The 22762-nt window shown below is 41.5% G+C and overlaps 1 protein-coding gene across 2 annotated transcripts in view; it reads left to right on the top strand.

Moving 5' to 3' along the window:
* LOC124615885 (voltage-dependent calcium channel subunit alpha-2/delta-3) overlaps window positions 1-21819 on the top strand; it is an 824663-nt gene extending 802844 nt beyond the window's left edge. For both annotated transcript variants that reach the window (XM_047144053.1, XM_047144054.1), the window contains 3 exons: window positions 3409-3604; window positions 16236-16431; window positions 21078-21819. In XM_047144053.1, coding sequence (XP_047000009.1) covers window positions 3409-3604; window positions 16236-16431; window positions 21078-21173 — 488 coding nt within the window. In that variant the 3' untranslated portion in view covers window positions 21174-21819. The remainder of the gene's footprint in view (window positions 1-3408; window positions 3605-16235; window positions 16432-21077) is intronic.
* The last annotated feature ends 943 nt before the right edge of the window (window positions 21820-22762 follow it).

The raw sequence follows: 22762 nt of genomic DNA on the forward strand, positions 1-22762 counted from the left end.
TAAAACTGCATCCAGTGCATGTATAAACACTGCTACAGAGATGTTAACCTAAAAGATAGAACTCTAAATTGGTATGACTTTTCATCAAACAGAAATGCAGTGTACTGAGTCGAATTTTCATGCAGTCTTCCAGTAGTTAAGTCCATTGAACTAAAGTACTTCACTTGTTTGAATTCAACCAGCAATTTGTCAGTACCACCTGCTCTGTCTTTCTCCATTTCTCTCTGTTTGTTAAGTGTGGATATTTCTATACTAAGCACACTCCTCCTTTAGATTTTCACACTGTTAATAAAGGATTGTTATGTACACTTCTCCTCACTTGATTTGCAAGTGAAACAGAAAGGGAGATGACTAGTTGTAGTAGTAGTAGTAGTAGTAGTAGTGCAACGTACCCTCTGCCGTGCATCGAATTTTGGCTTGAAGAGGATGAGGATATAGATGATAAATTTTGAAACAATGACCACCATTCGAGACTAAGACTATTTTCACTTATATTTGTATTATTAGAACAATACAGTATTACGTAAGTTATTAAGTTATTAGCAAAATTCATAAACATGATTACATCTGGTAATGCAAGAGTTATGCGAAAATTAGGAAATAAATATGGCCAGTTTGAAGAAAGAGAACTCTTCTGCCCTACAGATACCTTTTCTTTTATACACATTTGTTACTTTTTATTATTCACACTTCAGTAGAGCTTTAATATAATTTCTGTTGGTGGTCATTTATATAAGTAATCTCTTAAATTTTATCTAATAGTTAACCATAGGCACTCATTACGCAGAATGATTAGGTGAGGAACTTGGTAACTCATATTGCCCTCATGCTACACGTAGCTTTTGGTGAATTTATAGCTGCAGCACATCTGCATATATAACATTTATAAAATTGCCTGTAACTTTTGATATACATGCAAGATTTGAAGTGTCTTCATATGACATGATCATTCCAATGGTTTAATTGTTATTAATTTCTTTTATTGAGCATTATATTCATAATTAAAAACAGTTGTAACTTGCTTAATACGTGTCATATTATTATGTTTCACGTTGCAATGTGTTCATCTCTTTACCAAGAATTTTGTAGTGTATCATGTTTTATTGTGTCATGTTTGTAAGTCTGTAATATTGTTGTCATTGTTGTTACATGTGGCCTTATTAAAATGTAATCCATAATTATTTAATCGATGGAATGGTCTACCATAATTTTTCTTCTGCCATAATTATTTAACATCTCACTGCATAGTTTCATACAAAAGTACTTTGAAAATAGTAGTAATAATAATAATAATAATAATAATAATAATAATAATAATAATAATTATTATTATTATTATTTTTATTATTATTATTATATGACATAAGCTGCAGAAAAGTTATAACATAAAATTTGTGGCACCTTAGTAAAATATGCAGATGTACAGAATAATTAAGATAAGTAAATGTAACAGCAAAACAAACGTTGCAGACAGTTACAACTTGTAATTTCTGGCATCCCGCATAACCTGCAGATGTTGCCTTCCTTCTGTCTTCTGCTTCCAGTCCTGAGCATATCAGTAAACGACCTGAATCCATAACAATAATTCTGCAAATATAACATTTGTTTGTGAGAAGAACTCCTATCCTGTTTAAATGTTGGGCTAGGCAATCAGGTTCCGTTATTAATCAAACGTTGAATACTACTTCCTTCCTCAGTTTATTACTGAATAGCACCCAACAGTCTTGTATGTTTTCTTAATGTTCTTTTTTGATTTACTTAGTAATATGGGGTAATTTGGGATTCCATAATCATCTTGTTAATAAATTTCTTAAGTGTGTCAGATGGAATGGATTTTTTGTTAGCTTCTATATGTTTTCCTTTCTTGGCCAATTGGTCAACATTCTCATTTCTGTCGATTCCTACTTTTGAAGATATTCATTGAAACACTGTTTCCTTATTTCTGTCCATGATATACTCTAAGATTTGTCTTCTTTCATTTATGGTAGTTGTTCCTGTGGAGAGGTTTGTTGAGGTAGCTTGAATGGCTGCTGTAGAAGTAACCAATATTACAGCTTTTGTAAATAAGTAGATTCGTTATATAAGGATGTTAACTGTTAGCTGGGTTGATATATTTCAGTGTAAAACGTCATTGTACACTGCCCAATAGGGGAGTGTTGAGAAAACAATTTGCATTGCACCCCAGCTCCAGCTTTGTCATGAATATGTGATCTGTCTATATATTCTAAGCCATCCTGGTTCTGGTTATTTGTCATGTAACATCTTTATCACAGTTGCCTTTAAAACCATATCTGAAGTCTCGTTCTTAGTAATATTCTCCACTGTCAACTGGTTTTTTACAGCCTCATAAAAGGTTGACAATTTTTTTGAGATCCTCTGTAATTATATTTATGTATAGGCTATTCAAAAAACTTTTTCATCTGCTATTGGTGTTGTTTGTGTTTTTAAAGATGTTTCAGGCCAGATTTCAATCCAGTTTGCATTCTGTGAGGTGTTCATTTTAGTGAATATTTTTATTGCTTATTTTTTGATTCCTTTTGTGATGGAAAGTTTTTTTGTGTGAGCATAGTTTTGACTGTTCTGGTTATGATGCAAAGTGCTTGCTTCTGTATTCTATCCAAAGTGTCTATCTGGTTTTGTGCTGTGGGAGTCATTTCACCTCCATATTTAACAACAAGTTTCATAATTGTATTGATTGTTTTGTTTAAGGTGTTCTGAGTGCAGCCCTAGTTTACTCCAGCTAGTCTCTTCAAGACTGGTATTCTTTCTTGTATTTTTTCTTTAATAGTGGTAACACAGTTAATGAAGCTAATTTACTATCTAATAATGCATGTAGGTATTTAGTAGATCTTTAATGTAGTTTCCATAAAAATGCCATACACATGTTATATTTCATTCATTGTAGTCTCCATTGTGATCTCCAGCTACCACAGCCATGCCTTTGTGGACCCACTGGGAAAATCCCATATCCACTGGTCACTGCTTACCTGAGCCTGCTCTTCCTGGCTGCCACATTGGCAGTTAATGCTCCCTTTATCAACTCTCATTCCACGACCTGGTTACTCATAATGTTACAAGTTCCCTCCCCCAAATCCCCTCCAAAAGTACTCGCTTTTTCTTTATTTTTATATATAAGAGTTGTGACTTCTCATAATGATCCTCAGCCCAAACAATTTTGCTACTGGATAAGATCTACTGAAATTGATGAATGAATGAACACCCAGATGTTAATAAAAACAATATTTTGTGCCACTTATTCCCTTATATCTAATGAATCTTAGGATTTGCTTCCCACTTCATTGCCATGTAGAATATTATTAACGAAAGTTATTTTTATCATAACTTGATACCAAATCTATCATGCTGTGAAACAAATAACTGAACAGTTGTAATTAATCACAATTACAGATGAAGAGTATAGAGATGAAGATAATGAAGAGGAAAACATTGTGTCATCTGAAGGTGGGAAAACACCTGAAAAGCAGTATGAAAAGTGGACTATCAAACGAACACGTCCACAACCTTGCGACATGGAGGTGACATTATATAAACTAAATAGGTCGCTTCCACGAATTTCACATAGTATCACCAGTAAGTGTGCAAGGTGTGTTGGATACATTGGCAAGACAAAGCTCTTGGCCTATATTTTTCTGTTACCGGTATCTTTTTTGTTTTGTGTGCCTAAGGTATTTGACATTTGTGAAGGAAATTGATAAAGTATAGTACTAAAATATTAACAAAGTATATAAAAGCTGTCACTTACATCACAATTTGAAAATCCTTAATTCCATGAGGGTTTACAGAGTTAACAAAAAATGGATGCTTTGCATCACACTTTTCATCAGAAAAAATTGATTGGACAAGCTTTTGAGTTGACTCATGTTATATGAATATCAACAATCTGACTGATTTCCAGTTTATGACACCAAAAAGTGAGAGATTAGTTTCTTAAAGAATGGTGGAAGGTGCTTCAGACAAATCAAATATTTGTTCACAGTCCTCACTATTGTAGCTCCCAACATACCTCCCAATGAAACAGTTACCACCTGTTGTTGCTTCAGCATGATAATTTAGCTCACCAGAAAAATAATGAAGTCTACTAACAGCATGTTAGTCAGCATATAATCAAACATGCTCAGTCCCCATCTTCTGTTTAGCTAGTACAGTGAATGTATAGTGCAGATGCGAATCTTCTGTTCTTCGTTGGCTGGGATGATCATCAGACAACCATTGAAGGGCTTACTTCCATCACAGTTTTTTTCTCCAGTTTCATTCTGTAACGGAACTAGGCAACTTCAGTGGTTGTCTGATAAAAGTAATCATGCCCAATGTATCAATACTTGAAAGATAAGTAATGGTTTGTCAGGAATGAATGTAAGTTAATGTTGCTGTGAAAGAGTATGTAGAGTGGTTGTCTGATAAAAGTAATCATGCCCAGTGGATCAATACTTGAAAGATAAGTAATGGTTTGTCAGGAATGAAAGTAAGTTAATGTTGCTGTGAAAGAGAATGAAGAGTTAATGCTGCTGGGAAATCAAATACTTACATTTAGGGTGTGCAGTAATATGTAGCAAGTACCAGATTGAGGCTGACAATAAGGTGCTGTCAGCACAGATTGTGGCTGACGATAAAATGCTGTCACAAATCACCCCACTACCTTCTTGTTACAATGATGGCAGGAATGAGAAGACCGTATTATAAAAGAATTACAAGAACAATATAAAAACTGAGGTTTAAATTACAGAGTTTGTATTTTATTCACGAGATATCAAATATGGAAAATTTCAGAAATGGTTTTGCATCACTCTCATGACATACAGGTGGGAGGAAGAGGGGGGGGGGGGAGTATGTTTGTGTATGTACAGTCACATGTGTCATTGGCGTAAATATAAGGCTACATTTTCAGTTAAATACAGGGCATTGAGTCTCCAGTCACGGCTTGTGAACACTGTTCAGTCGACAACTTGTGCCAAAGGGTTACTTGAAGTTTAAGAGATGTGTCCTTTATGCAAGAGGGGATTTAGCACAGGGTGTTTCAAGCTGAATTGGCGTACACCACAGAGATGTCATTTGAGCATTTGACCACTATTGTGAGACACAGACCACTGAAGATCTGCCTCATAGCTATTGCCTGCAGACAACAACATCAGCTGAAAAATGCTACCAACAGATTCTGTTACGTAGATATCCTGAGGTGAACACCACAGAATTGCAAACCACCTTTTTGAAAGCAACTGGGAGGGTTGTGCCTGTTCTGACAGTTCACAACCATCTCCACATGGCCACCTTAGGCATCCATTATGAATAACAGTAGAACCCTTCCTTCTCCACCGGCACTGTGGAGCACAAAGGAAGTGGGATGTGGCCTGAATCAGTGACACTGGATTCTCTTCACCACTAGGGCAGGATTCGTCTGACATCTGATGATCAACATAGAAGAGTGTGGAGCTGGCCAGGTCCCAATATACATCTTGGGTAAAGTTCCTATGGGCTGTGAAGTATTGGGACAGTCTCTCCAACCTGTTGTCCAGCCTTACAGTCAACATTTTGGTGAGAGGTTCATCTTTCAAGATGATAATGCATTAGCACATTGCCTCCAAGTTGTGAAAACTTTCCTCCAGGAAACAAGAATCAACCAGAGAAGACACTTGCAATGTCTGCTGACTGGAAACTAACTTAGGAATGTTCAATTTTAGGAAACATCCTCACACAATGGATGATCTCATGAGGGCCACCACTGAAAAGTGGGATAGGCCTCAGCAGCAACATATTGACCACCTTGTGAATGCAATGCCGAGAAGGAACCAATCATGATACAGTGAACAAGGTGGGGCTATATGTAGAATTTTACCCAGCAGCAGATTTTGGTGTTTTTGATGTGCAACGACATATACATTTGAACAGAATGTCTTTATTTTGGTTATTGTTTTGTTTCTGTGTCACAGCTGAATTATTTTTTATGCTTATTTTTTTCATTCTCTGCTGCCCTTGAATCTAAGCCCATACCAGTTTGCAGATATGGTGTAATGTTGAACTTCTTTGGAGTGTTTTTTAACATTACAGTGAGATAAAATGACTGGCTGCACTTGACTGTCAGGAAGTGGATTCCCAACTAATATTGCTTGTATGTTCCTCCCTCTGAGAATAAAGAGGACTACATGGGGAAGGTTGGAAAGGAGGGGCTCTTCAGAGAGATCTCAGGTTGAGAGGACCTTAATTTAATACCACTCTCACTCCTGGCTACCTCTGCACAGGGAAATAAAGTAGTAACAATATCCACTTTTTCAGACCACAACAAGGTGGTCAATTCACTATCCACCTACCTTGAGCTCATGTATGTGGTATCCACAAAGTTCTGATAGAGAGTGGGGGGGGGGGGGGGGGGGGGGGGGGGGGGGGGGAGAGAAGCTGTCATTATTTCCACTGGTGGATAACTTTCTAGAGACCTTACTTATAGAAGCATTTTGAGTATTCTATAACATAGGCCTTGAAAATCATCTCACTGTTATTTTGGAAATGTCTGCCATCAAACAGTTTCTTCCACCGGGGAAAGAGGAAAGGTCACTGAGTGCCATGTCAGATGAATATGGGGGAAGAGGCAAAATTTGATAGCCCAAAGAAGCAGACTGTATGATTGTGTCCTATGCAGAATGGGCTTTGGTACTGTAGTGGAGGGAAAGCATCCCCTGGCACAGCTTCCTGTGACACTTCATCTTCAAAGCATTCTGTAACCACGTCAAGAGATTACAGTATTGTGTCCCTGTGGCAATTTGCCTCTTATGAGCATAATCTGTTAGCCCCACAGCACGATGCCTGGTTCATCGCTTCTTTCGATGGTGGTGAATCTCTGGTGTCAGAAGATGCGGAAGTTGAATGTGCACTAGGGGTATGCACCTGGATACCCACTAGGGCTCTCTGTGCTCTGGCACGCCCACACCACGAGCCTCGTCATGCGAGGGTGCCACTCTCTGTATCACGTGAAGTCCACACCCAATCGTGTTTCCCATGGCCAGCTATTTAGGCGGCTATAAGGCACTACCCCAGCAGTCTGATACTTGCCGTAGTTCTCGTGAGCATCTCAGCCATACTGCGGTCCAGTTCTGTTTGTCATTGTTTGGAGTGTTGCTGCGTGTTGTTGTCTCATTGTGTTTATCACCTCCGTCTTGCCGGTTTGCCATGTGTTGTGTCCTTGTCGGTCGTAGTGTCTGTTCTCTGTTACTTGTTCTTCTGTCCTGTCTAGTTGTTGTTAGCGATACCTCCAGCACCTCCCCTGCCTGGCAGCGTCGAGCCTCCATTCTCTGCCGTACACCGGTCACTCTCGACTGTAACATTGGCGACAAGGTAAAAGGTTCGGTAGCATAGAGGCTAAGTTGGTCTGTTTCCTGGAGCAACAGCGGCAGCCCGTGCAGCAGCAGCAGTGCCAGTTAGATGTCTCCCAGCAATCCTTGCAGTTGCTGACGGACGAAGTCACAGCACGGGATGCCCTACTGTATGAGCTCCCGGGTGCCCCTTTTTCTGATGTTTCCCCACATCTGCCACTGTTTCTGCCCATTAACGATGCTGAGGAAGACTGGGAAACATACTTACATTGTCTAAAACACCATTTCACAGAATTTCAGGTCATGGATGACTCCCTACAGCAGTCATCATTCTTGTCCTGGGCATCACTGGACATGTACTTTCTGCTTCCCAAGTTGGCACTGTTGTCAGGGGTGCCCTATTTTCTGATGTTTCCCCACATCTGCCACTGTTTCTGCCCATTAACGTCTCTGTGGCTTCAAAGCCACCAGTCGCCCCTCATTGCTGGTCCCATGGGTCACTTACATCTTGCCTGCAGTGCTTTTCCGCCCACTCTCGTGCAGACTGTCCCATTGCTGGAAGACGCACACGCTCTGTCAAAAAGACAGCCATCTCCGATCTGTCTGTTGGAGCTGCTCAACCCATTTCTACCCCTCAACCACGGAGTATCGGGATACCATCCACACGTTGCAATCAGTTGTCCCACTGGACTGATGAGAAATGTCTGCTGCTGACTAACTACTATTCACAGTGATACTATGTTGTAGCATTTTGGTTTGAGTTTCACCAGTACCAAATACATTCTGGTTAGTCATATCATTCTTGGGTCACAGACTTTCAGGGTGCCAGTTGTAAATGTGACTTCACTTGCACCAATCAGCATTGCAAGTCATTGTATGCAGACTCCTTGATTCATGATGTTTTTGTGCAGCTGGCAGCCGATCTCGAGGTCTGCACGGCTGTGTTGAAACTCGATAACCCCCCCTGGAAGACTTTCTGTGCATAGCGCACTCCTTTGAAATCACGCAAGTGGCTAATGATCGCCTCAGGCGGGGCCACAGGTGGCAATAGTAGAGTCCTCCTCATGTGTGCCTCCCTTGCACCATTGACGTGGTACAGCCCACAGAGAGCGACGTCATCGAGACTCCTCCTTGTCCAATGTCTCTGTGGCTTCAAAGCCACCAGTCGCCCCTCATCGGCGGTCCCATGGGTCGCTTACATCTTGCCTGCAGTGCTTTTCCGCCCACTCTCACGCAGACTGTCCCATTGCTGGAAGACGCACACGCTCTGTCAAAAAGACAGCCATCTCCAATCTGTCTGTTGCAGCTGCTCAACCCATTTCTGCCCCTCACCCACGGAGTATCGGGATACCATCCACACGTTGCAATCAGTCGTCCCACTGGACACCTCATTGACACAGAAGTTGTTCCTCATGCTCAACATTTTTAACGTGGATGTTTGTTTCCCAGTCGATATGGGGGCCACTGTTGCCTTGATCAAGCTGGCAACTTATATACACCTGGGTTCCCTGCAGCTGTCTCCCTCCTCTCGGCGACAGGTTGCATATGGTGGCAGCTCTGTCACCCTCTGTGGGCAGTCTTCGGTCCAGGCCACCTATAAACACGTTCCCTGTCTCCTGACCCTACTGGTGGTGGACCACCCCTCGGCTTCAAACATTTTTGGACCCCATGCTTTCACACTGTTTGGCTTTTTGATATCTGACAAAGTTAATGTCGTTCTCACTGCCGTCCCATTCTAGGACCTTGACAATCCGTGCTCGGGCTATGCCTCTCGGCTTCAGTCTGACTAAGGGTGTGCTTCGGACTTCCAGGCGCACATTGCTCTCTGGCCAGATGCTCAGCTGTGGCTCTTCCAGGCTCAGGCCATTCCGATGGCCTTACATCCAGCTGTCAAGCAAGAGCTTGATTGCCTGCAGGTTGCTGGCATCATTGAGCCCATGAAAGCGAGTGTTTGGGTGACCCCATTAGTGGTGATCAGGAAACCCAGTGGCTCCCTTCGCCTATGTGGGGATTTCAGAGTTACAATCCGTGCACAGTCCCAAGCAGTCCCAGGTTGAAACTTATCCCATTCCCCAACAGGAAGACCTTCTCGCCAAACTTGTGCATGGCGAGTACTTCTCGAAGATCGACCTGGCAGAGGCTTAACACCAAATACCCTTAGATGAGGCATCCCAGAACATCGCTATTATCAACACAAATTTCATATTATATAGCTACAAGCTCCTTCCATTTGGTATTTCCTTAGTGTCAGCCATTTTCCAGAGGTACCTGGAGCAGCTCACACTGCCTAACCCGGCTTGTGTCAATTATCTCAATGACATCTTGGTCACTGGCCGTACACGCCACAAGCATTTGCAAAACCTCGGTACCTTATTTCACGTGCTGCAGGCCGCAGGTCTACAGTGTTGGCTGGAAAAATGTAGTTTCTTTCAACTGGAAGTTGAATATGTGGGGCACTGGCTCAGTAAAGATGGCATTTGTCTGTCAGATCACAACATCATGGCCATCAACTCCCTTCCCCACGCCAAGGATTTATCTGACCGCCAGGTTTTTTTGGGCAAGGTTAACTACTACTTAAAGTTTTTACCCCAGGCTACTGACATTGCACACACTCTCAATCGCTAGCATCTCAAAGGGGTGCCTATCAACTGGACTCCTGCCCGTGATCTAGCTTTTCTCCACTTCAAAACTATGCTGAAGTCCGCCCCTTGGCTGACTACCTTCTTTCCAGACTGCCCCTTGGCTGTGACAGCTGATGCTTTGATCTATGTCTTGGGACAGTCCTGGCTCACAGGAATGAGGATGGCTATGGACAGCCCATTGTGTATGCGTCAAAGACAATACCAAAGCACAGAGAACTATTCTCAGGTTGAGATAGAGGCTCTGGCAATTGGGTTTGCCATTCAGAAGTTTCCCATCTACTTGTCTGGGATGAAGTTCACTCTCCTCACTGATCACAAGCCTTTGGTTACCCTATTTGGCCCACAAACACTCCTTCCAGAGTGAACTGCTCAGTGTCTCCAGTTCTTACACAATTACACTTACGTTATCCAATACAAGCCCACCTCTCAACACTCCAATGCAGATGCCTTGTCACATCTCCCCTCGCACCCTGATCCCCTGCATCCCATGCTTGCTATGCCACGGACACTGGGGGATGTCCCTTATGAAGACATTGGGTTGCCGGCATGTGTATTGGCCCGGCATTGATGGTAACTTCGAACGCTTGGTCCGTGGGTGCATGGTGTGTTTGCCTGCCCTTCACAATCATTTGCACCCTGGCCCATGCCTCGCTGGCCCTGGGACCACATGCATCTTGATTTTGCGGGCCTGTTCTTGGGATCAATGTTGTTACTCATTGTGGGTGCATACTCCAGATACCTGTATGTGGTGCACATGGCATCCACCATGACTGAAGCTACATTCATGACCTTGGCTCAGGTTCTTGCCATCGAAGGCCTGTCTCGTACCTTGGTCTCTGATAATGGGCCCCAATTCATCGCAGCCTCCTACCACAAATTCTGTGAGGCCAACGGTATCAAATACATTCACACCCTCCGTTCCATCCGTCCTCCCGTGGCACAGCAGAACATCTGGTCAGGAGGTTTAAACAACAGTTGACAAAATTGGTCAAATCCTTTGCCACCACATTGGCCCTCACCTTATTCCTGAGCACTTATTGCACCACTCCAATCGATGGCCATAGTCTGTCTGAACTCCTCCATGGGCGGCAACCACAGACCCTGCTTTATCTGCTGATGCCATCACCTTCTGAGCCCCGCTTTCAACCCTCTCAGCACTACACCTTGGGCACAGCTGTGTGGGCCCATGCATATGGGGGCAAGGCTTCTTGGACTCCCACCACAGTAGTCACGACCCATGGATGCCCCCCGGAGTCCGCTTTCGTCGCCTGCTTCGACAATTGGATTTTGCCCTCCCTACCACCTTCAGAGAGGGTGAGAGCCCGACACCACCTTGGCTCCAGGCTCCGGTTCGTATTTATCTCGACCTCAGCTCACTCCCGAAGGAGGGTACTCCGGCTGCTGTGTATTGCTCACGGTTTGTCGAACTTCGTGCTCGACTTGATGGTCACACCTTTATTTACACCGATGGCTCCAAAACTGACGATGGTGTCGGCTGTGCCTTTGTCGTCGGGACCGCCACCTTTAAATACCGGCTCCTTGACCAATGTTCCAGCTTTACGGCCGAGCTTTTTGCTCTCCATCAGGCCATTCAGTATGCCCGCCGCCACCGCCATTCATCGTATGTCCTCTGCACTGACTCACTCAGTGCTCTTCAGAGCCTTGGGGCTCCCTATCCGGTCCATCCCTTGATTCACCGAATACAGCAGTCCCTCCATTGTTTCGCTGATAATGGCGGTTCTGTCAGCCTTCTGTGGGTCCCCGGACATGTGGGAGTGCCTGGGAATGAGGCTGCGGATGCTGCAGCCAGGGCTGCAGTCCTCCAGCCTCGCCCAGCCTCCCATTGTGTCCCGTCATCTGACGTTTGTGGGGATGTATGTAGGAGGCTTGTGTCCTTGTGGTGGGATGCTTGGTCATCCCTCCAAGGAAACAAGCTCCGGGCAGTAAAACCGCTCCCAACTGCTTGGACAACTTCCTCCCGACCATCTCGGCGCGAGGAGGTCCTTCTGACCAGGTTGCGGATTGGGCATTGCCGGTTTAGCCACCGCTACCTGCTCTCTGGTGACCCAGCCCCACAGTGCCCTTGTGGTCAGGCATTAACGGTGCGCCATGTTTTATTGTCGTGTCCCCGTTTTAGTCAATTTCGTGTTGTCCTGTCCCTGCCATCTACCTTACCGGATGTTTTAGCTGATGACGCTCGAGCAGCTGCTCGTCTTCTGCGTTTTATAACTTTAACTGGCTTGACCAAAGACATTTAACCTTTTACTTATTTCATCTGCATCTTTGTCCGGTCCTTTTGATTTCCCCCCATCCCCTTGAGTTTTAGCAGGTTTCTTGTGCTCTAACACCAGTGACTGGGCGCTAATGACCTCAGCAGTTGAGCGCCCTTAAACCCTACCAAAAAAAAAAAAAAAAAAAAAACGACCCATGGACTGCGTATCACGTTGATAGAGACGCAGAAAGGGCTCGAACACTGTCACCATAAGCAACTCCAACCTGGTACCTCTCCTTGGCACCTCACATCCACCAACTCCCCACCTCCTTCTAGTGTGCCCAAGGCCCTCGAGTTGGCCCCACTGTTGATGGCTGCCGGCTCCTCACAGGCACACTGGAACTCCTTCCTGCATCCACAAGAATTGGAGGTGCCATGTGTTGCCCTGCCCTCCAGTGATGTTTTGATGGATTTCATGGCCTGTCCTCCCAACCGCTGGTAGTAGAGGAGACAGGGTCTCCCTGCGTTTCCTCCTTCCACCCACCCCGGCACCGTCTGGGGCGTTCCACCCCTACACACAGGTTTCAGGAGGGAGGGATCTGATGTTGGAAGTTGAATGCGCGCCAGTGGGTGTAGCAGTTCACCTGGGAGTTCTTTTTTCTTCGTTTATTGCCCTCGGTGTCGACGTACTGTGTTGCTACACTGGCTGAAAAACAGGTTGTGGAAGTACAACACAGACTACTTCAAGCAAACCTCCACATAATGCTACAATAGTTTACTATTGAACATCTATGAGCATTAAAAACCTAACCACAAAGTTCACAATTCTTGAAGAATAGAAAGGTATGTATGGAGAGACATTGTTGTTTTAACACACAGCCTAATTGTGTAACACATATTTCACAGTTAAGTTGATGCATTCTTGTTGTTCTAACAAACATAGGTTTCTCGTCTGAAACTCGGCTGTGGACTGACTGTCTCGGGACCAAAAATCGGACCCTTATATATCCTCACAATAATAGGCCTGTCTTGGGACAAAAAATCGGACCCTTATATAGTCTCACAATAATAGGTGCTGAAACTACACATTGTTTGAAGTTAGAAACTACAATTAAAACTTAACTCATTAAATTAACTGAATACATCAAAAAATTGGATCTTTTTAACAGTTTCTTCTGTTCCAAGGTTTAGGCCAAATTAACAGATATCATTACACAAACAATACTTTTGACAAAACTGGAAATTACTTTGAATTAATTAAGGACTGGCTTTGCTAAAATGTTTTCAAATAGATCCAAATAAATACTTTAAGAATACTAGCATTTCGTCTTCCAAATGTTTACAATTGTTATGGAATTTATATTTGTTTATATGTCAACAATAGAATTTAAGTTACGAAACAATTACTGATTTCCCACTATATGGAAAGATACTAAATAGGAACAGTCGAAATAAATTAGAAAATCAATTACATACCTACAACTAAGCACAAAAGTAGATGTTGTGTTATATTCCTTAAAACTGAGGACCAACCTTTCTCTTTCATGAAAATGCAGATTACACTTGCGTATGTTCTTCATAATTACTTAAAAGTAAAAAAACTAGTTTAAGGAGGCAGATGGCAAAACAAGAGGGGACGTAAAATTATCCCAGCTTGCTTCGTCACAAGGGTATGGACCTGGATACCCACTAGGGGTCCCTGTACTCTGGCGTGCCTGCACCATAAGCTTCCCTGTGCGAGTGCGCCACTCTCTGTACCACATGAAGTCTATGGCCAATCACATTTCCCACCGCCAAGTATGTGGGCAGCTGTATGGCGCTACCCTAGGAGTCTGGTACTTGCTGTAGTTCTTGTGAGCATCTCGGCTGTACTATTTTCCAGTTCCATGTGTCATTGTTTGGATTGTTGCTGCGACATTGTTGTCTCGTCATGTTTATCACCTCCATCTTGCCGACTTGCCTTGTGTTGTGTCCTGGTCGAGCATGGTGTCTGTCATCTGCTACTTGTTCATCTGACCTATCTGTTCATTGTTAATGATACCTCCAGTGGCTGCCCCGCCTGGTAGCTCTGAGTCTCCATTCTCCACCGTGCACCACTCGCCGGTTGCTCTCAACTATAACAGAATCAACATGTTTTCTTTGCTTGTTTTGCTCTTTTGCCTTATAGTCATAGTGATGTACCCAAGGTAATCAGGCAGCTAAAGAATTAATCTGGGTTGACCTGCCACAGATGCAAATTTTCCGTTGGTGCCTCAGTTGGCAGTCATTTTAAATGTGGGTTAGCAGTCATGAAACCCTTTGTCATGTTTCAAATGTTGTACTAGATGTCGTAAACTAATCATTACCTGATTTTTCCATTGCCCCATTATCACCTCCATTATGATATGACAGTCTTTGAGCACTAGGAGCTACACTTCAATTGTGATTCCTAGTTCTTTGTGGAGCATGATGTGCCACTTAGTGCTTTGTCATTCAGATTTGTTTGACCTCACTGGAAGTGTCTGTACTGCCTGATCACTGTGTCATATGATGGTCTATTATTGCTTTACAATTCACCAACTCAGCAAGAATTGCTGCTGCATTGTTTCCCTTCAAGTGCAAAAAACAAATTGCCACACAACACTCCACTTTATCTATGGCTGCATAATTTTGCACTGGCTCATCTAGCGGCTGTACTGCCGCGTGGATATTTCAATGTGTGCCAAGACTGTACACATGTATCTGCAAACAAGCAAAGAATTTATTAAGTAACTTTCTATTTTTTGAGATAATAAATAAAGTTCTGCGACTGTCCGTAATACTTAGGGACCAACTTGGTACAGCAGATCGATCTCTCTGAAGATAGGGTGTGATGACATAGCTCTTCTTTCTGATCTTCCCCAATCTATACCTCTTTCCTCCCTGAGGGATGAATGTACAAGTTCTGAAATCTAGATGTAATTTCTTCCACTTCTAAGTGTTCCAATCTGCAGTTTTTGGGATTTTATCTCCTGAAGTTATAGAATGTCCAGTCATTCTGTCTTTTTGCATGTTAACAGTTCCATCAATTGAATTTTCCTGTTATTACAAGTAATATAATCTAATGTAATCGAATAGATAAAAAATTTACTTCCCAAGGAGGAGCAAGACAATACACATGTAAAAAGTATTAAAGATCACAAGCTTTCATAGCGAGCAGATCCTCCTTCTGGCCGAAGGTTTGAAGAGGAAGGAAGACGAGTAAAGGAAAATGACTTGTGAGGTTTGGGAAAAGGGGTAGAGTTCAGAAAAGATGCCCAGAACCCTGAGTCAGGGGAGACTTACTGTGTGATAAGTCTCCCCTGATACCAGGTTCCGGGCAACTTTATCCGACGGTAAATCTCCCTTGACATGGAGCTCTGGGCAAATTTCTGAACTCTATCCCTTCCCCTAAGCCTCGCCAGTCCTTTTCCCTATCCCCCCATCCTTACCCTTAAACATTTTTGAAATAATTTAATAAATTTATACAATAATACGATATTTTTAAACAACTTAAAATCCAGGCTGGAATAATGACAGTATTGTGAAAAGGGCCAAAAGGCCTTTTTCTAAAGTAGGCAACACACACAGATTCACATGAACACTGCTCACATACACATGACCACTGTCTCTGGCTGCTGAGCCCTCAATGAGTTATGCTTGTGTGAATCTGTGTGTGTTTCCTACTTTAGAAGGCCTCAGTGGCCTGAGACAGTGATCATGTATATGTGAGTTGTGCATGTGTGAATGTGTGTGTGCTTTTCCTACTTTAGGTGAAGGCCTTTTGGCCAAAAGCTTCAATGTGTAACAATCTTGTTGTTGTGTCTATCTGCAACTTGATTTCTCCCCTCTATACGTTTATTTTTGTTTGTTTTTTGAAATGTTATCATATGAGATTTGTACACTGTCCTCACTGTGCTTTAGCAGAACTAATATATTTTGTGGTGAAAAGCTGTTTTATTTACTTGGGTTCACTGTAACAATATGTTTGTGTTAAACTGACAAGAAAGTAATAGTTAAGGACAAAATTGTGAAGATAAGAACTGTGAGATGCTTCCTTTGCAGACCTTTTGATATCCAAGAAGTTCAGTTGAGTAATCTGGTGCTGGTGGTTGTGAACTCACTATGCGTAACAGACGACAGTACTCGTATCAGTACAATGCCAGTGGAGGTATCATACAATACGACGCTAGCATGCTACAAAGAGTGGCACGCACTGCACAGGCGGAGGCCTCCTTTTTGCATAAACAACCATACGCAGGTGGGTGCAGGGCAATAGAACACACAAAGAGAAAAAAGAAACACAAGGGATTCTGATTTTTTTCGGTTCTATTTTCCCAATTGTTACAAATATTCCTCCACCTACCACAGCTAATGTTTACTTTTCCCCCCTCTGCATTTCAGTCCCTCTTTTTCTACCCTTGTGTATTTTTTTATCTTTGATTAGATTAGATATGTTATTAATTTTTTTATTGTATTGTATACTTATTGGTTCTTCAGCTCATACAGGCTGCAGAAAGCACAATATGTTGCAGTAGACATCAGAACAGATGACATTGTGATGGGTTACTGTATGTGAAATTCTGTGATGATTACATTTAAAAGTTCATTGCTTCACATAGCGGGTATTCATCAGAGAGAAAATACTAATTAAAGAGTTCTGAAAACATGTAACTGACAGATATTTAAAGAGAAACGACTAATGACTATTGGAACTCCGCAGACAGTATCAATATCACATTATTCAAGTAGGTTGCAGAGTCTAAGATCTACAACCATGATAGTCATATTCAGTTATCCATTTACTCACAGTTGCATATGGAACATAAATTGATAAAGTGACTGAGACGTATGGTCCTTGTTGTTCACACATACTGCCATTTTTCATGACAGAACAAATTATAAGAATCCATGAATGCTGTAAAAGCAATGCTTTATTAGAAGTGGCAGCTGACTGTATAATTTTATTTCCATATATTTAAATCCTTTGTTGTACAGTTTCATTGATAGGGGAACCAGCATTAGTGATCTGTCTAGTTTGCGGAAGTTTTTAGTTGTGAAATAAGTAGTTCCATTGTGTATTGCCATGGGAGAGGTAATACACCTAAGTTTCTTAAACAGTGTTGTACACATTTCTTTTAGGCTGTTTCAACAGTATTGTTCTGACAGTTTTCTGTGAGAGTTTAAACAATTACACTGACTCTACACTTTGGCCCCCAAAAGTGATTCCTTAACTAATGAAACTATATCCATAGTGAGAAGATACTTGAGGGTATGGAACATACCAGGCAAACAGAAGTGCGTAATACCTACATGTTTATGCAGGAAAAATAGTTCCAACTTTATGCAGACCTATTTGTTATAAAACTGCTCTCTAATATTCAGCTTGTTGATTTGTAACTTAGCATTTTCCTTCAGTTTATTGTGTCTTTCTACAAATGAATTAATGATTTCATCTTCCAATAATTTTGTGATGTGAAGATGAGTCAGTGTGTGCATCTTAACTTTCAAAAATTCAGATGGTGCTTTTTCAATACTTTTGTGGTATGTTGAATTCATGGCAAGTTGAACTATGGTACCACCTTATACCATTCATTAGGGTTATCAATACTAAACTTATACACAATTATAGCCAAAGTAAAACTGATCCTCTCAGTATGTCCATTGTCTTTATGGAGCACTGTTGTTATTGAAATGTGTTCATTTCCTTCTGTAACGGAGTACTTGGAAAGTAAAGCAAGTCTCTCTATCAATAATTACTTTGAGACTGGATCCCAAAATTTAGTTTTCTTTAGTTCCGTCTTACTAATTGCTTCTACTGAAGAATATGCAAGAGGAGTAAAGATAGTGCCGGTAGGTAAGTGCATCGCTGCAAACAGTCTCAGTAGAAAAGCAATTTTATAATAACTCGTCATGTAAAAAACGTGTGATGAAGGGCATCCTGTGTGTAAAATGCAACTTCTGGTTACATGAGAGGTGTGCGAACATAAACCTGGAGTTCATACATGACAGTAATTGTTGGACCTGTTGTGATTGTGTGCATGATGAAGGCGAAGTGGTACACACAAAAAACAAAATCATACAATTATTAAATAGTGATACTGAAACCCCCAAGAAAGAAATAGTGTTCCTCAAACAAGAGAACAAAAAAGTCTTAAGTGAAAAAAGTTCGTGATATAGTGAAAACAGTGAAACAGTGGCGGAAAATAGCCACAAAAACAGTTGTATTGATATTGTTAAATGTGATTTGCAAACCAAAAAAAGTCTTATTTATGACAAAACAAACATAATATCAACTCAGAATATGTTGAAATTACAAATAAATTTATGTGGACTACAGGAAAGTCCAAAAACAGAACATGAAACTGTCACGAAATTGGAAAAACTAAAAGAGAGTACTAGAAACAGTGCACCAATTACTCAAATAAGTTTTCAGCACTAGACTCAGCCAGCAAAACAACAAATAGTGTAAGTGAAAGTAAATATAACGAATCCTCTGATAAAGTCCAAAATAGAAAAATTCTAACACCTGGAAGCACAAAAAAGTTATTACTGCATGCGGACAGCCTCTTTGTACTGTTAAAGATGATGTCAGTCTCCCAAAAGTTGGGTATGTATCATAGAGCATGTGAATGTAGCATGTATTATGTGGGGTAGACTATCAGAACAGTCGAGAATGCCAGGAACATTAGCAACAACCAAAAACAACCAAGCAAATCAGCTGTTGCCGAGCACTGCCTGGAAGATAATCATGAAATGAAATACAATGAGGCTGGTAATATCATGCAAACACCAAGTTTCTCGGACAGCGTTATTAAGGATTATATCAAAATAAGATGTCAGAAAACCTAATAAACAAGGATGGTGGTTTCAGTTTATATAACACTTGGGATCTGGCTGTCCATTTATTAAAATCTCATCACTACCACATCCACCAGAGTTTGAAAACACTGAGAGAATTTGCATTTCATAGAATATCACTGAGAGCTCAGAGAAATGAAAGAGCATCAATGGAAACAGTGGATGTCAGGAACTGAACTTCGCCATAAATACCAACAATATCTTACAGTCTGGTTGGAACCCAGGCAGCAAGTACACATAACAGCAGAACAATCACAGTGAGGAAACTTGAGAGAGGACAACTTCATCAGACTTAGAAAACTTACACATATTCACTCAAGCATAAGTCACTTACATAGCCTCTGTTGTCTCCAGGTACTTAGCCTGGACTGCAATTGTATGTGAGGGAAGCAGCACTTGGGAGTAGTAGGGCTACAGGAGAAACGGGGAGGGGGAGTGATAGCAGGGTAGGGAACGGTGAGGATACGAGTGCCGCATGTAGTAATGTGCATGTAAGATGTGGGATGTGACTGCTATAATTACAGCATCTGGAAGCTGAGCTGATGGGGATGGGAGGGAAGTGGTGGGATGGGGCAGGGGGAATGACAATTCAGGTGCACTGGCAAGATGAAAGTGTAGGTAGCCAAGGAAGGAGACATCCAAGTGGAGACCATGTCATAACAAAGGCTGAGACAGAGGGGGTTACGAGAATGAAAGATTTGTTGCAGGGAGAGTTCACATGTACCCTATTCAGAATAGCTGGCGGTGTTGGGAAGAATACAGATGGCACAGACTGTGAAGGCGCATTAAACTCAGACACATCATGTTGGGCAGCATGCATAACAACTGGGTGGTGGGTAGTCCAACAGTCTCTTGACCACACTTTGGTGGTAGCTATTCATGTGAACAGACAGTATGTTAGCTGTCATGCCCACAGAATGTAGCACAGTGGTTGCAGCTAAATTGGTGAATCACATAGCTGCTTTAATAGATGGCCCTGGCTTTGATGGGGTGAGGGATGCCTGGACTGGAGTGGGTGGTGGTAGTGGGAGAAAGTATGCAAAAAGTCTTCCATAAAGTTCTGCTGCAGGGTTTTGAACCATGAGGCAATGTGTTGGGAGCAGAGGTGGAATAGGGATTGACAAGGGTATCAAATAGGTCGGGTGGGTGATGAAATACCTCCGTGGGCGGGGTAGGAAGGGTATTTCTCATTTCAGGGGACAATGAAAGGTGACAAAACTGTGGTGAAAAATATGATTCAGTTGCTCCAGTCCTGAGTGGTACTGAGTCAGAAGAATGGTGTTCCTTTGTAGCCAGACAATGAGGTTTGTGGTATAATAATGATATCTTATGGCTCAATGGCTAGTGGAAGTCTCTCAGATTGACACTTCCTGGGCAACTTGCTTGTCCCTGAGCTGTGGTGCCTGGAGTTCCCAGCCAGTCACCTGTCCAAACTACAACTGTATCCAGTACTGCTTAACTTCAGTGACAGGGCAAGAACTGGTGTATTGAATATGATGGTACGTGACTGTTGGGACAAGGCATGGAAGATATGTTTCTGGACAAGAAGGGGAGGGTAAATTTGGTCTATGAAGGCCTCAGTACAGTATTTGGCATGTTTGGAGGGGTACTCTTCCACAACCATGGGTGGCTAAGCTGTTTGGAAGTGTCTTCTTGGTGTGGAATGTGTGTCAGATGTCCATGTGGATGTCTTGGTGGTGGTGACTACTTTTGATGTGGCTGGAGGTAATGATGTAGCCAGGTCGATATTGAAGAAAGTGGCTCTTTATGCTGAGGGGTGCCATAGAACCTCTTGTGGTAAGCTCCTTAAATAGTTACACAATAAATTTTCTCTCTGTAAAATTTGTTATCGATAACTAATCACAATTTAAAAACAACACTGTCATTCATAAACATAATTCTAGGAGGCGAAATGACTTAACACTATCCATCATTCAGCATTAGTGCAGTCCAGAACGGAGTTAGTCATAGAAATTTTTGAATGCTTACGCAATAATGTGCAGTATTTTCACAGCAAATAATGAGCCTGCCTTACCATTGTTTCAGGAGAAAGAAGTTGAACTGTGTGGAGATGCAAGCCACCTTTGGGTTTCGTATGTGATGCTTGCTTTAAGCTGGGCAGTTGCTGGCTTTATCTCGTAATATGGGAAATAACAGAGAAGTAACTTATTGTCTGTGATATTTTGACTGGTGCAGAATCTCCAGTATGTATTTCAATGCTACACTCAGCATTTACATGTTCAGGAGCTCAATGTATACATAAATATTTCACATTTAACTTGCATCTATACTATTTCTGATGCATTATTAGTACTAAATTTAATACCAAAATTTATTTATGTTGCAAATGTATCTTCCGAACTGTTAACACTTAATTATGTTATTGGCTATATTTTGTTATGTGAACAATTGATTGAATTTGTGGTGAGAATTTTTATATCAGTTTTTGAAATGTAACTATTTATGAAATAAAACATGTAATATATCTTGTTGTCATGTGTACAAGCACAGAAAATATACTCAACTTTGTAATTTGAACATGAGGGTGTTCAAAAACAGTGCAAGACTACAAATATTTTTCTCAGATAAATCATTTTTCAAAACTGACACGCAGTAATGGTGTGGTGCCAGGTGAAGATTATTGAAACTACTTGACTTGTACTGTTGCTTTCCCTCACTTTTTATGATGTGATGTAAAATTGTGGTTGCCAATGGTCCATAGACAGAAAATATTTGACTGTCATTCATGAACCTCCAGATTACTGTTCTTATCATGTCAACAGCCAGTAATTTTAGGCTATTCAATAAATCTAAAAATACTTTTTCTTTCTTTTTATTTTGAATTGATATAGACACTCTCTTTAAAACATGTATTTAATATTTTGATTAATTGTATGATACTGTAAAACTGAAGATAACTTCTGAACTATCTGTTTGAAGCATGGAAATTAGTGCATCATTTGGTGGCTGTCTGATATATCAGTTAACATCAGTTGTATATAAAGAGATGTATACAACATTTATCTATCAGGTAATGGCATGATAATAAAGTCATATAAATTTGCTTTCCAGTTTGCTGAAAATGTAGATTTGTTGATTATCAGGAAGCCAACAAGTAACTGCTGAACTGTAAAAAAAAATCACCACTTGAGCAGTATCTTTCAACACCAAGCTACAATTATGTCTTTCAGTCCACAGACACTGGGTTTGACAGATAATGTAGTATTTAAAGAAGAATGTGTTACAAGGGAGGAAACAACATTGCACATGAAAATTTGTTACGTTCTTTAAAAACTGTTGATGTATATGAGAAGTTTATAGTAGTATTTGCAAAGACTGAAAGTAGCAAAAGTCTTTGATGCTTCATTTTTGAATGTCTGCTACATTGCTTCAAATGCCACTTGTTTGACAAATGTCTTCCACCATGGCAGTTGAGATACACTACCTGTTTATTGTTTTGTACCCCCACCTTGCCTAGAGGAAAATAAATACATACTGTTGGCTTTTCTTTTGCAGCTTGGCTTGTATATTGTTCTCCAGTTTACATATTCTCAGTCAAAAGCCAAGGGGGTTCATCTTCAAGCACAGTGCTGTGAAAATCAATATACATCTGCAATGTACATCAACTGTTGAAACACATGATAAAACCACTCATCGATCCATACATCAACTAACCCTGAAGTTCTTATCAGCTGACATCCCCATTATCTCCCCCCATTACATCTTGTAAA

Source organism: Schistocerca americana, chromosome 5 (assembly GCF_021461395.2).
Source record: "Schistocerca americana isolate TAMUIC-IGC-003095 chromosome 5, iqSchAmer2.1, whole genome shotgun sequence".
Lineage (NCBI taxonomy): Eukaryota > Metazoa > Arthropoda > Insecta > Orthoptera > Acrididae > Schistocerca > Schistocerca americana.